Source organism: Sebastes umbrosus, chromosome 8 (assembly GCF_015220745.1).
Source record: "Sebastes umbrosus isolate fSebUmb1 chromosome 8, fSebUmb1.pri, whole genome shotgun sequence".
Lineage (NCBI taxonomy): Eukaryota > Metazoa > Chordata > Actinopteri > Perciformes > Sebastidae > Sebastes > Sebastes umbrosus.
Window position 1 is genome coordinate 28,434,560 of NC_051276.1, and position 13,549 is coordinate 28,448,108.

Genomic DNA, 13,549 nt, shown 5'->3' on the forward strand with positions numbered 1-13,549 from the left:
TGCTTTACCTAATAAAACAAAAGGACAGTTAAATACCACCTGTATAGTTCATGCAGTGAATCATCTTCAATAAATGATCTTTGGCTCATCAGCTCCTGATTGATTCTTCTTCTGTAAAAAAACACCAAAATAAACCTCAGTCATTATGTAAGTTTGATGTTTACATACACAGTCTGATTATTCACGTTTTATTTGTTCAATTTGTGATGTTGGAAGTTTTAGTTTCATCAAAAGAGTTGAAGGAAGTAGAAAACAAGCTAACTAGCTATCTAATGCTACATACCGTTAGAGCTCTGCTAACTTTAGCTAAACGAAGCTAACTTTGATTTGTTGTGATAGAAGCACTTTTTTAAGGGATATAGTTAAAGTTACCTGTTTAGGGTGATCTGTTTCATGTTTTCATTAAGATAGTGATGATTATGAATTCATATGTTCCTGAAAATCTGCTTATTTTTGTTTTAATATCTGTTTTTATGTTGTTTACAGGTCTGAAGACGACAGCTGTTTTCCTACTCAAAGCTTCTCTGCTAACAGATTTAAAGCTCTGGACTATGTCTTTGAGGTGAGGGTTTGTGGCTTGTTAATCTGACCTCAGAATATTATTATTATTAAACCTATATGAAAAGATAACTAGTCAATATGATTAAGTTAAGTAATGAATTGGTATTATGATTAAGTTATATTATAAGTAATGAATTGGTATTCTGGATTAATAACAAATGTATAGTTTGATAAGGATAATTATATCAGTAATTAATTTATATTATTACTATTATTATATATTTATAAACATAATGATAGCCCTACATCAACTTAAATATATATACAAATAAAATAGTGTTAGTGGAGAAAATATTAAATTAATATATACAATACAAATAAAGTAAATAAATAAATACACACACATTGATAATAAATAAATATTATTATTAAACCCTATATAAAAAGATAGATAACAACTAGTCAATATGATTAAGTTAAATATGTAAGTAATGAATTGGTATTCTGGATTGATAATATAGTTTGATAAGGATAATTATATCAGTAATTAATTTATATTTCTGTGTGACAGAGATAAAAGATAATAATTATAGTTGTATAGTAGTTATATGCTTTTCATTGTATGTAAATACTACTTCTTTCTGGCTGTCCACTTGTTGGTATGATCATTCTCTTTTTCTTTATTTTTTTTTGTATTCCACATGTTCGAAATAAAATTTTGAAATGAAAAAATGAAATGAAACCTTAAAGCTATGTTGTCCTGCCTCCCTCTTCTGTCTTTTATTTCAGACCACCACCAGTCTGAAAGTAATGATGAACTTACTGGCGCTGCCAGCACCTTACTTCACTGGGACCAGTGAGCTGTACCCGCACAGTGGTAGGCTGCCTGAAGTCACCTACAGGACACCCTGGATCAGAGGTATAGAGGTGGTCTAACCAAGGTCATATAACCACTATGTTGACTGGGTTTGGCATGTTCTTATGCGTTATGAAGAGGGTTTTATTTTTAATTTCTATTTTAACTACATCTTCTTTTTACCTTGTTTTAGGAAAGGTGATCTCCACCTGCAAACTCTTCGTCAGTGGTTCTGTACTCGATGACCTGGGAGGAAAAAGCCAACCAGATAATTCACCAGAAAGGTTCAAACAGTCTCACTGTGCATCATTTTGTGCATCATTATCTTTTATTGTTTTGAGTCATAATTTAAATATTTATATTCCAGATTTAAAATGACACTGAGTAAAGGGAGAGGGGACGTGGAGATGATACCCAGCTCTAATCCCGACTCACTGTCGGATCTAGACCAGGATGAGCATGTTTGCCTTTTAAAAGAGTCACAGATCAATAATCCATGTCAGGAATCATTTGTCAAGTGGACAACTGACCAGATGAAACGTGGAAATAATAAAAAAGGTAACACAATGTTAATATCAGCCCTTAAAGAATATCTGTGAACGTCTTTCTCACTAAAAATATGTTTACATCTGTCAAAGATCTCCTCCTGCCAGAAGAGCTCATGGATGTAGATTACCTGCCATACTTTAAGAGACATTTACCTACGCTCAGAGCCAAGCTGTCCAGGCTGAGGACGCTTCCTGTGGCCGACCCTCTGCTGAGCTCAACGGGAGTTACCATCTCTGAGGACGCCATATTCAGGTGTGTATGTGTGTTCAGTAGTTATGTGATCAAAGTGGTTGTTTTATCCTAAAATCTGTCCATGAAGGACAAGAAAGTTACTTTACTGTCATTTATTGTCCCATTCTTTTCTTGGTTTAATGTGTTAAAGTTTAAACCTGTTGGACTATAAACCTTTCAGCAGCGGCGGAAGAAGTACTCACATCTTTTACTTAAGTATAAATATCACAGTGTAGAAATACTCTGTTACAAGTAAATGTCCTGCATTCAAAATGTAAAAGTACAAAAGTATTAGCATTAAAATATACTTAAAGTACCAAAAGTAAAAGTACTCGTTATGCAGAATGACCCAGAAGCAGTGGTGGAATGTAACTAAGTATATTTACTCAAGTACTTTACTTAAGTACACTTTTGAGGTACTTGTACTTATCTTGAGTATTTCCATTTTATGCTACTTTCTATTTCTACATATAATAATTATAATTCAATAATATAATATATATGATTATTAAATGGGCCATTCTGCATAATGAGTTACTAGTTTTGGTACTTTAAGTATATTTTGTTGCTAATACTTTTACTTAAGTAAGATGTTGAACGCAGGACTTTTACTTGTAAGAGTGTTTTTACACTGTAGTATTGAAACTTTTACTCAAGAAAAAGATCTGAATACTTCTTCCACCCCTGCCCAGAAGAGTTCATTGTACACCAAGTCTCATCTTATCTTAATCTATAATAATGCATAATAATTTATATATTGATTATATTTTGTTTTATTAACCTGAATCTGCAAAGTAACAATTAAATAAATGTAGTGGAGTTAAAAAGTACAATATTTCCCTCTGAAATGTAGTGGAGTTGCAGTATAAAGTACCACAAAATGGAAATACAAGTCAAGTACCTCAAAATTGTGCTTTTCAGGCACTGTGCGTCTTATGAAAAACCTCCTGACGTGAACACCGGGGACATTCAGACAAACATTCACGAGGAGTTTGGTAAAGAGTCGCTGATGAAAGAAGAGGTAACTAAAAAGAAAAAAGCAGAAAGATTTGCTTCTTAAGTATGAAATTACTTTAAAAAGGATACTTTTTTCCCGTGTAGTCTCTGCTGCTGCCAGTTGTAGTGGACACACTGAGTCTGAGCCTAGAAAACTTCACCGCCTTTTCAAACATTTGTGGTCAAACGATTGTTGCTCCTGAGCAGCTGGATGAGCAACTTTCAGTCCTGGATGTGCTTCATGAAGGTAATTAACAATATATAAGTTAAATAAAAATGCACAGAAATGTAAACTGATACACTGGAGTCACATTTCTCTCAGCTTCCCTTCTAGATGTATCGGCATCGGTGGACGTTTCCCAGTATGAAGTACCAGAGGAGACCGGCAGTAAATGCAACATGACAGGAGGCCTGATGGAGCTGGCAGGTAAAAGTTACAGAGAGAAAACACAAAGAGGAACTGGTTAGTGTATCATGTTCGGACAGAAATTGTTTCTACAGCGGCTGGTTTAATAAAATGTACCACTTTATACCCTCCAGCTGTGGTGGAACAAGTATTCAAATCATTCACTTAAGTAAAAGTAGCAATACCACACTATTAAAATACTCCATTAAAAGTAAAAGTCCTGCTTTCAACATTTTATTTAAGTAAAAGTATTAAAGTATTAGCTGCAAACTGTACTTAAATGATCAAAAGTACAGTAAAAGTACTCCCTCCTGTCAGTGTTATATTATTGAATCATAATTAATGATTCATAAATATGTACATAAAGTTTGTAGTTGGTCGAAGTGGAGCTAATTTTATGTTTTACAAGGAATACAGTTACGTATATATACACAAATAATATATACAATTATAAGCAATATCAGTGTAATATGAGTGTTTTAAATTATAGTGTAAATAGAAAACATTAGTTATAGTGGGAATGAGGGTGGTGGTGTTATGATAATGTACAAAACCAGCATAAGAGGAAGTTCCATGTCCTGTGCTTAAACTTAATCTTCCTCTGAGGTCGTGAGATGCTTCCAACTGAGATGGAGCTTGACGTGACTTTGACCCTGAGTCCCAAGACAAGTCGAACCCAAATCTGTCTGTCCACATGTGAACTTCAGGAGGAAGAGGTGTCAGTGCTCTGCAGACGGTGAGCGATGACACCATGTGGTCAAACTGCTCGTACATCCTGATGAGGTTTAGTTTATTTTCACTGAGATGAAGTGCTAAATATGAAGTTAATGAAGAACATTAACTTAAAATGCTCTTAAATACGGCCTTAGTACAAATCAAATACTCCTTTAACACATTCAGGATAAAACCTTATATTTGGAGTGGATATAACTGAAAGTAAAGTCCTTGTGTGATATAATATAAGTGTTAATATCATGTAGAAAAGCTCTTGTAACATTAATGATTGTCATGTAGATCTTTGGTGTCAGCGAGAGCTCAGAGTGAGATGGAGACGGCACTTTGGAAGGCGGAGAAGCATCCAACCTTTGTGGTGGGCTTTCTGTTGGCAGGTAAAGGTTTAGTTTTGTAGTTAAAGTGAAATACAGCGACAGTCATGGGAACGTTTCCACCTGATACCAAGTAAGAAGGTGATAAAACTAATATTTTAATAAACATCAATCACTACATTTATTACAACTCATATGAAATGTCACATAAATATCAAACATTCACCAATAAGACACATGAATATCAGATGAGTCATTGTTCAGGATAATCCTTGGTAGTTTGCTTTACCTTTTTATCAAAAGAAAATAGTGCTCTATTTATTAACAGTATCAGCAAACCTTTTTAAGCACTTTATTGTGAAATTTGTTGGTGACATATATGAATCAAGTCTTTTTTTGTCATATTTAGAGAAGCATAATCTGCTTAGACAATTGTTTAAATCACACAAATATCCCGCTGTATATGTGTTTTGAATTTATTTACTGTATCTACATTGATTGATCAAGACTTCCAGTCTGTCTTTGAGCTCACCTGTTTCACTGCAGGCAGATTCCCGTAACTCACTACAGTGGGCGTGGAAATAAAGTCAGTTAATCAATATATAGGCCACCGTTGGTTTCTTCCCATGGAGCCGACATGAAAACTGTTTTGGTTCAGTAAATGTCTGCTGTCAGTCAGCCTGGTGAAGGCAGGTTAGCGAGCTATGCTACAAATAAATCTACAAAGAATGTTGTTAAAAATCTAATCTGCTGTATTTTCTCACAGAGCCTCAAATGTATGAAGCAGCTGTCGACTTCCAGCCGCTGTCCGAAGCCTGGAAAGTCATAAAGTCAGGGAATCAAAGCTTCATCTGTGCTGGTGACACACTGCAGTCCCAGATGGAGACGGGAGCCCCGCAGGTGTATTTGTGCAGCAGCCGTGAGTTCACAGAGAGCATTAGGCCGGAGTTCCCCTCCACCACAGAGGAAAAGATGGAAGACTTCAAAAAACTGTCACCTGAACATGTGGAGAGTGAGTAGGCTGCTCTTTTCTTTTGTTTTGTCAGAAGATACAAGTGAATGTGGGAGTTTGTTAGAGGGTGAATACTGTGTTGCACTCTTTTTAAAGTATGCCAAAAAATATACAGATTACAGATTCATAAATGTGAATATTTGCTTTTTTTTTTTTTTCCTAGGACAGTAAACTGAATCTATTTGAGTTTTGGACTGCTGGTCAGACAAAAAAAAGCAACTTTAATATGTAAATAATATGGCTTTGGTTAATTGTGATGGACATTTTGCACTATTTTCTTACTATTTTATAGACTCAGCAATTAGTTGATTGTTTTAGGGGATTAAAGTTTGAGATTGTTGCAGCAGATTTCTGACATCATCTCATCTCATCTTGTCTCAGTCACATCCGTCCTGATGAATCCCACAAACAAAACTCAGTTAACTCACCTGAAGAAAGGTAAAACTGCTACTTTTCATGCTGAAGCTGCTGCAGACGACACCCGCCTTCGAAAAGAAACTGTTGCTGATGCGTCACAGAGTTCCTTCCTGATGCAAACTGTCAACACAAACAATAAGGATGTAAAACCTGCTGCTACCACCAACACCAAAGATGAAGTTTCAGACAAGAGACTTTTAGAAGTTGCAGCCATGTTTTGTGCTCGTAAGAACGACATCAACACATTTAGAAGCGACTGTATGACAGAGCAGAGCGCTGTGTCCTCCAGAGATGACCACAGAGGTGTGCTGGTTGCGAGACGTCCACCAGAGAAGGACCTGGACCCGTTGTCCACCTTCATGATATTGAGATCCCAGCAGAGGGCTGCAACACCTCAGAGCTCAACTCCAGGTACACTGTGATACTCATTTGGTTGAACTGACTGAATAGATGATGCATTTATTAAGTGTTCCTCTTATAAAGATGGTTTTCATTATCTCCTTTATGTTCTTGCAGCTGTACTTTTATACATTTTTTCCCCCAATAAATGTTTTTTGCATGTATGCATGCCACAAAAAGTATGAATTATAAGCTAGTGATAGATATGTTGCCTAGGTTTAATATTTTAAAAGAATAAATATTACCTGGACATTTTGATATCAAAATCACATATTAGTGAAATTGATGATCTTCAGCCTTCAGGGAGATTTTCATCAATATTTGCTTTTTTAGGTGAAATCGATTTTTTTTTTTCTTTTAAGGTAAAGTAGAAACATGAACAGAGTACCATTATTGAAGTTACTTTATGTAGGATTTAATTTAGTTTTTAAACTTTGGCTCCATCTAGTGGTCAGATGTATATAGAACTCTCCACATAGTAACTTAAATATATTATTTATGTATTTTTGTGTTGAATTTTCTATTGTTATTACTGTACAGAATGATTAATGATTAATAACACATTTTTCAGACTTTTAATTTTAAATTGAATTAACCAATTAGTCAATCAATTAAGTTGAAATTAATAAAACTATTTTTGTAATTAATTTAGTAATTTTTAAGTTAAAATCTCTGGTTCTAGCTTAATAAATGTTAATATTTTCAGTTTTTTATTCTACAGTAAAACTGAATATATTTGGGTTTTGGACTGTTGGTCAGACAAAACTAGACATTTTAAGACTTCACTGTGGGCTCTGGGAACTACTATGATTAATAGATAAATGGAGGAAATAAACTGTAGATTATTTGATAATGTAAATAGTCGCTAGTTGGATCACAAAACTACTATTGTCCCTTTTACGAGACTTAATTTGGACTTATAAAAATAAAATTCAATGGTCAGCAAGGTAGCTCCCAAATTAAACATTTTTAGTGTTCAAGTTCAAGATACGTAATCTCATCTCGTCCTCTTTTTATCAGCACCAAACATGGACCAACAAAAATCCCCATCGGAGCATCACCAGCCTCCTCCAGAGCAGATGCAAAGATCAGATCAGAGGCCGACGTATATGAGTGGTGCTGTGTTAGGAAACGCTTCCAGAGAGCAGAAAGCAGCTGGTCAGGTGATGGGTCATCCTGTCCGTCAGTCCATCCCTCAGGACAGACAGGACAGCAGAGTAGTACACGTCCAAGCTACCGGTACGATATCAAATACTATACCAAACATTTTTTTTGTTGGAGAAGAGCATGGAGAAGATGGTTCAGAAAGTGTTTGAAGTTTGTAATTTAAACCCCCGTGCTCTCTGTCGCTCCCTCACAGACAGCCAGCAGCGTGCTCACTGTGAGCTGCTGGCCTTCGCTCAGCCTTGTTTGAGCTCTGCCAGACAGCTGGGGCTCAACTTCCCGGTATGGGGAGACTTCAGCTGCCTGGCCCCGGACCAAACGCACTTCCTCCTCAAACAGCAGGAAAAGGCGCTCTGCAGGACACACGCTCAGAGCGCAGAGCTGGTCAGAGGTACAAAATGTCATTTCATAATTTAGAAAACCATTTATACAACCTTATTTTTGGCTTGTGACTGTATAGTGTAGTACTGAGATATTAATTCACAAAACCTATGTTAGAAAAGGTGTTAAACCCCTCTGCTGGCCTTGTGTGTACAGATCAGGAACTGCTTTTCAACCAGGCGGCTCTGATTCATGTGCTGGTGACATTCAAGGAGCTGCTGCTGAAGTGTGACCTCAGTACTGCATATGGTCAGTACAATTGACTATAAAACTTGGTTTTAAGGGTCTTTAAAGTCTATTTCTATAGTTAAGATTTGAATATTCACTACTAAATACAGAACAAACATCCTTGGTTGTCATTTATTTCCGTTTAATACTAAAAATGTACTCTTAAAACTCTTAAATTTGCTTCTTCAACAGGATGCGTGGGTGAGGTTTTATTAGATTTGATTGACAACCTAACACCTGTCATTAGTTTTGATTTAAATGTTGCTGAACTCTTGAAAATGTTGTGGTTGTGACCATGTAGGAGCCCATCGCTCAGAATACGATTTCAGGGCCTTTGACTTTAGAGAATTTTCATATTTGTCATCCATCTATGTTCAAACAATTTCCCAACCCTGACTGTAACATAGTATATATGATATTGTGCACTAAAGAGTACCTAAAGAAGGCAGCTGAGGCGTGTGCAGAGCCGAGTCTGGAGCAGCTGGTGAAGAGGCTGCAGATCATCCTCTACCTCAGTCACACGAACCAGGAGTCCAACCTCAAACTGCTTGAGCTGCAGCGGCTGCTGGCTGCGTGGCTACACGACAGGACAGGACAGAACACAGTGGAGAAAGTCAGTTTTACCCAGCATCCATCATGTTTCAGCGTTTGTTTGTGAAACACTTGCTATGATCCTGGTTGATTTGTCTCTCTGTAGATTCTGGTCATAATATCAGTCGACTCTGACGACATCAGATCTTTAATGATCAACAGTTTGAGCCAAATGACTGGTGAGCAACCCTTGATCTCTTTCACATGTCAGCTACAACAACAACAGCACTACTAATTAACTAAATACCACTGTGGAAACAAACACTTGTGATTCCGGGATACAAACTCACCAATCACAAGCCAAAACAAAAGTTAGTAATACATCAGCATTCGTTGTAACAATAATACAGTTGAGTATGTTTGTTTTGTGTCGTCTCAGGTGCTGCAGTAACGGCAGTTTGTCCTGAGGAGGACAAGAAAAAACTGAACGGTGCCAGTGTGGTCAGCAGGTAAAATTGTATAGTTGTTTATCAGTATTTTTATATTCATTGCATCATTTACACACATATTTCAGCTTTCTCATAAAAAACATCCAGAATTTGTGGCGGTAATTTCACATCTTAGCTCTAAGGGTGCTCCCTTTTTCACGATTTTTGGGGCCGATCGCTGGAAGCATTAATCATGCGATTAAATATTTTAATCAGTTGACAGTCCTACTTAGCACTTATTAAATACAGTATATACAGCAAATGCTTGTTTAAAGTACTCTTTAGTTTGAGTTTTATGAACATTAAGTAAAAACCAACTCATTCCTCGTATCACTCCACACTGTATGAGTAAGTAACAAGTGTTTTGGTGTGTAATGGATTGTTTTGATGTGTTAAAGGAAATATTTTTAGCTGCTATGTTATGCTGAACAAAGTGTTGTTTTCTCACTCCCATCCTGTTCCACCAGCATAAATGACAGTGTGTGTGTGGTGGTGTACGAGCAGCACGTAGGGCCCGACTTCCCCTGGAGCTGTTTCTCTCTGGTGGTGGAGTACGACCATCCAGGCCAGTCACCGTGGGCCACAGTCTGCAGAGAGAGGAGCATCAGTCACCTCACCTTCAACACAATCATCTCTGACACTGGTCAGCTGCCACCACATACATATTATTCACACTTTATTGTACAGTAATGTGTAATATCTTTTCTCTAAAATGAGTGTGTTTTTCCCCAAAAGAGAAACAAAAAGCCGTGTGGTGTCTGGAGGACAATGTGCCATATGTGTTGTTTGTCACAGAGGGGCTTCTCAACTGTCCACTGCTGCTACAGACACTGGAGTCAGGGTAACTGTTCCCATTCATCCAGTCAACTCTAATTAAATCATATCCAGCTAGTAAGAATGACAAATACCTGCATTTCCATTACACTGACATATGTAGACACCCATACGGGGCAATATTACCAAAAATCAATATTATGATAATTTTACAATAAATCAAATGTTTCAGTAATATGTTTTACTAACATCAGGACTCCATGGCATCCATGGCACTTTTACTCAGTCTTGTCTCAGTCTCAGACAAAAAGGACTCAGGATTTTATTCAACACTGGTGAAGACCTCCTGCTTCAAATGCAGCCAATAACTTGACGTTTGATTTTTTATTTGAAATTTTGGCTACCTAAACCACAAAAGAGTTCATCTGCAAAACAGTGTCCAAAAGAAAATAGGTGTTTTTATGGGAATATGGATCTTTCAGATCAATTAGAGGAGTGCCTCTGGTTTGCATGTTCTACATTTTATCGTAAATGTGTTGTGCAGTGTGGGACTGGCACTGGTCTGGTCTTGTCTCGGTCTCGATATACTCTGGTCTTGGCTACAACACTTCCTGTATCATCCAGCTCTGATATGTTTAGATGGTCACAGAAAACTGGTTTGTTTTGTTTTCATTTAGATATTAAAAAAGTAAAATGTTTATCATTCATTTACAGTCTCTCACTCACTTCTTACAGTTATAAGCCTATTTTTGTTTGATTCATCTCGGCCATTTCTGCCTAGTTATCGGCGGTTATTAAGGCTGAAACTAACAATTGTTTTGTGTATTGTAAAGTGAAAAAATTCCCATGTGATGTCTTCAAGTATTGTGTTTTGTCTGACCTACAGTCTGAATCTGGAATTGGTTCAATTGTTCAATTATATAAAATTAAAAATTAAAAAATCCTCACATTTGAGAGGCTGTAACCAGAGTATAAATCATTTATCAACCAAGCAAAAATAAAACAGTTAAAGTAATCACATAATCAATTAATTGTTCCAGATTTACTGGTTATACTAGTGTATCACTCTTAAACTAAGTCTTACCTCACGTCCACACATTTCAAGAATAAATCTCTCCAAAACTATTTTTACAGTCAGGCTTTTAAAAACGGTGTTTCTACCATACTGGCCAGTGATGATAAGCTATCACTTAAACACCATATGGTGAAAGCTGTCTGCATGTGTGTTATGTTAAAGGTTTAATATAACTGTGCTGGAGAGGAGCCACTGTCCGTCCCTGCAGATGCTCGGGGGGACCCATCACTACGCTGTGATCACAGTGGATGAAAGCACCGCAATCATCATTCAGGTACCAGAGACAGATACCTGCTGCATCCTTCAGCACACACACACATACACACACACACACACACGCACACACACACACACACACACACTCACACCCACTCACACCCACTCACACTCACAGAAATCCAGTATGATGCTGAATTTCTTCCATGTTTTTATCTCCCTCTACTGAGCTTCTTGGGTATTGCATGGAAATGTTGAAAAACAAAATTTCCGTCTTGACAGCAACGACTAATACTTAATTCAGTTTCTGCAACTGTGTGTGTGTGTGTGTGTGTGTGTGTGTGTAGGAGGAGGATGAACTGTGTCAGGAGCGAGCCAGTGAGGGACTAGTGATGAGGCTGACCGCTCTCTCTTTGCAATACAACAGCTGTTGGCTCATCCTGCACTGCAGAGACAGCCAGGGAGGAGGGTCAGTGTCTGCACACACACATACACATACGTAAATGCAGTACGCACACATACACACACATTTTCTACACAGACTCACCGTCACTGCTTCTGTCTGTCTGCGTGATGGCAGATTTTCCAACGAAGCCTTCAGCAACATGGTGTTGGTTTATTCGTCCCTGGTGCTGTTCGGCATGAAGACTGAGGATCTAGACGTCAAGGTAGAACACAAACAGGATTTATTTTTCTGCCTTCAACTGTTCTTGTTTTTTTCAACTACTGTCTACAGTATGTATCCTTGCTGTCAAACAATCACAAAGCCAGAAAATAGTGCTGGTAAAAGTTCCCCATATCGTTTAGTTATTCTATTTAGTCATTAAAATGTACACTTGACTCGCTCTCACCCAGTGGTTCCCAAACTTTTCCACATCAACGACCCCTGAACTAAATTAAACCGTAGACCTCCATTTGATAAGATTTTGTCTCAGGGTCCCCCATCTGATAGGAATTTTTGCTTTTAGATGTTTTATTACAGAAAGTGTAAGAAATCATACATTTTGTCATTGTGTTTCTTATGGATGGAATTATAGTGAAAATAAATGATTCACCCTTTTTGCCGGAGACCCCCTGGAATCCCCTCAATGCCCCCTTTGGGTACCCCGAACCCACTTTGAAAACCACTGCTCTGACCACTACATTTCAACAAATAGAATAAGTAGGGATACAAACACATGTATGGTGAAAAAAGAGAGAGAGCTACCTGAAACGAAAAAAAACAAAACAATTTAATAGCCTATCCTGTAATCATGTGACGGAGGCCTGTGCTGTGTAAATTCTATTTAATATACACAAGTAACCCAAATTCGCCAAAAAGCAAGTTGTTTGCATCCCTGATTAGTTGTGAATTTTAATTAGTGGTGGTGGGCAAAATAATAACTTAGTGTTCTATTGTGTTTGTCAGGTGCTGCTTGTGTTTGAGGTGACTGAAATAGCCAAATGGATCAGCCAGATCTGCTTCCACAGCCTGATGGCCAGTGAGAAGGACCCTCTCAACTACCTGCACAGAGACTGGCTGACTGTGATTCCCTCAGAGGTGATTTATCCATTGCAAGTTACATAGAGTGGTTTCATTAACTACTTCAACCCAACTCATGGAGGGTAAAGTACCTGAGGAGAGGCAACTTATAATTTATAGTTCTTATATCACATAACAAATAGGTCTTGCATTTTATTTTATTATTTTTTTACCGCCCACCTGAAGTTTTTCTAACATGAGTTTGTGTGCTACTGTCGTTTTCTTTCCCTCCAGGAGGAAAAGTGTCTGCTGCAGTTTCCGAGTATTAACCCTCTGGTTAGTCTGCTAATGCTGAAGAGAGCACCATCCGTTCGGTGGCTCCTCGGGGCCTCTCTGTCTCAGCTGATGGAGCTGCTCCCTGAGGTGCCACATAAAGTCCTCAAGGTGATCCGAGATATATCGCTACGCTTAAATAGACCACGCGTACACTGTATGTTGCTTTTTCATCCTCTGTAATAATATATCCATGTCAGTTGCTGTTAATATGGGGACTGAAAGCACACCAGAGGTTGAGACACTGCGGTTTATGGGATCAAGACATTTCTAAATTATGAGAGATTCATTTTTTACAGCCGCTAATCTTCTGTTAATACTGTCAGTCTGATTATCAGGCCAGATTCCTGTTACTTTGTCGTGACTTTGAAATTTCTACCCATGAAACATCCACTCTAGTTCAATGAAAGTCAAGTTTTGGATACAATTATTACATTCAACATGAATATGTTTGTGATTTATGATATTTTTTGGTTACTTGACT

At 37.6% G+C, this 13,549-nt stretch overlaps 1 protein-coding gene and 2 long non-coding RNA genes across 5 annotated transcripts in view; 1 reads left to right on the forward strand and 2 right to left on the reverse strand.

The window, feature by feature from the left end:
* LOC119492328 lies at positions 1-2,169 on the reverse strand. The gene is made up of 3 exons (XR_005207757.1): positions 2,059-2,169; positions 1,541-1,603; positions 1-95 (listed from the first exon to the last, which is right to left on the reverse strand). It is a non-coding gene; the product is annotated as an uncharacterized LOC119492328 (long non-coding RNA).
* Positions 37-13,549, forward strand: part of LOC119492317 (protein shortage in chiasmata 1 ortholog) — a 16,150-nt gene continuing 2,637 nt past the window's right edge. Inside the window, exons 1-26 of one of the 3 annotated variants that reach the window (XM_037776675.1) lie at positions 37-147; positions 487-562; positions 1,291-1,420; positions 1,551-1,641; positions 1,725-1,915; positions 1,996-2,158; positions 3,059-3,158; positions 3,239-3,380; positions 3,456-3,560; positions 4,146-4,275; positions 4,554-4,648; positions 5,352-5,597; positions 5,979-6,425; positions 7,434-7,652; positions 7,774-7,968; positions 8,115-8,207; positions 8,618-8,799; positions 8,884-8,956; positions 9,157-9,226; positions 9,673-9,848; positions 9,941-10,046; positions 11,217-11,328; positions 11,618-11,739; positions 11,851-11,938; positions 12,679-12,810; positions 13,027-13,176. In XM_037776675.1, coding sequence (XP_037632603.1) covers positions 146-147; positions 487-562; positions 1,291-1,420; positions 1,551-1,641; positions 1,725-1,915; positions 1,996-2,158; positions 3,059-3,158; positions 3,239-3,380; positions 3,456-3,560; positions 4,146-4,275; positions 4,554-4,648; positions 5,352-5,597; positions 5,979-6,425; positions 7,434-7,652; positions 7,774-7,968; positions 8,115-8,207; positions 8,618-8,799; positions 8,884-8,956; positions 9,157-9,226; positions 9,673-9,848; positions 9,941-10,046; positions 11,217-11,328; positions 11,618-11,739; positions 11,851-11,938; positions 12,679-12,810; positions 13,027-13,176 — 3,636 coding nt within the window. In that variant the 5' untranslated portion in view covers positions 37-145. The remainder of the gene's footprint in view (positions 148-486; positions 563-1,290; positions 1,421-1,550; positions 1,642-1,724; positions 1,916-1,995; positions 2,159-3,058; positions 3,159-3,238; positions 3,381-3,455; positions 3,561-4,145; positions 4,276-4,553; positions 4,649-5,351; positions 5,598-5,978; positions 6,426-7,433; positions 7,653-7,773; positions 7,969-8,114; positions 8,208-8,617; positions 8,800-8,883; positions 8,957-9,156; positions 9,227-9,672; positions 9,849-9,940; positions 10,047-11,216; positions 11,329-11,617; positions 11,740-11,850; positions 11,939-12,678; positions 12,811-13,026; positions 13,177-13,549) is intronic. The other 2 variants (XM_037776676.1, XM_037776677.1) reach the window with 2 other exon arrangements.
* The window catches only part of LOC119492327, a 24,400-nt gene continuing 20,237 nt past the window's right edge, over positions 9,387-13,549 (reverse strand). Inside the window, exons 5-6 of the long non-coding RNA XR_005207756.1 lie at positions 11,818-11,926; positions 9,387-9,792 (exon numbers count right to left, since the gene is read on the reverse strand). This is a non-coding gene — a long non-coding RNA (uncharacterized LOC119492327). The remainder of the gene's footprint in view (positions 9,793-11,817; positions 11,927-13,549) is intronic.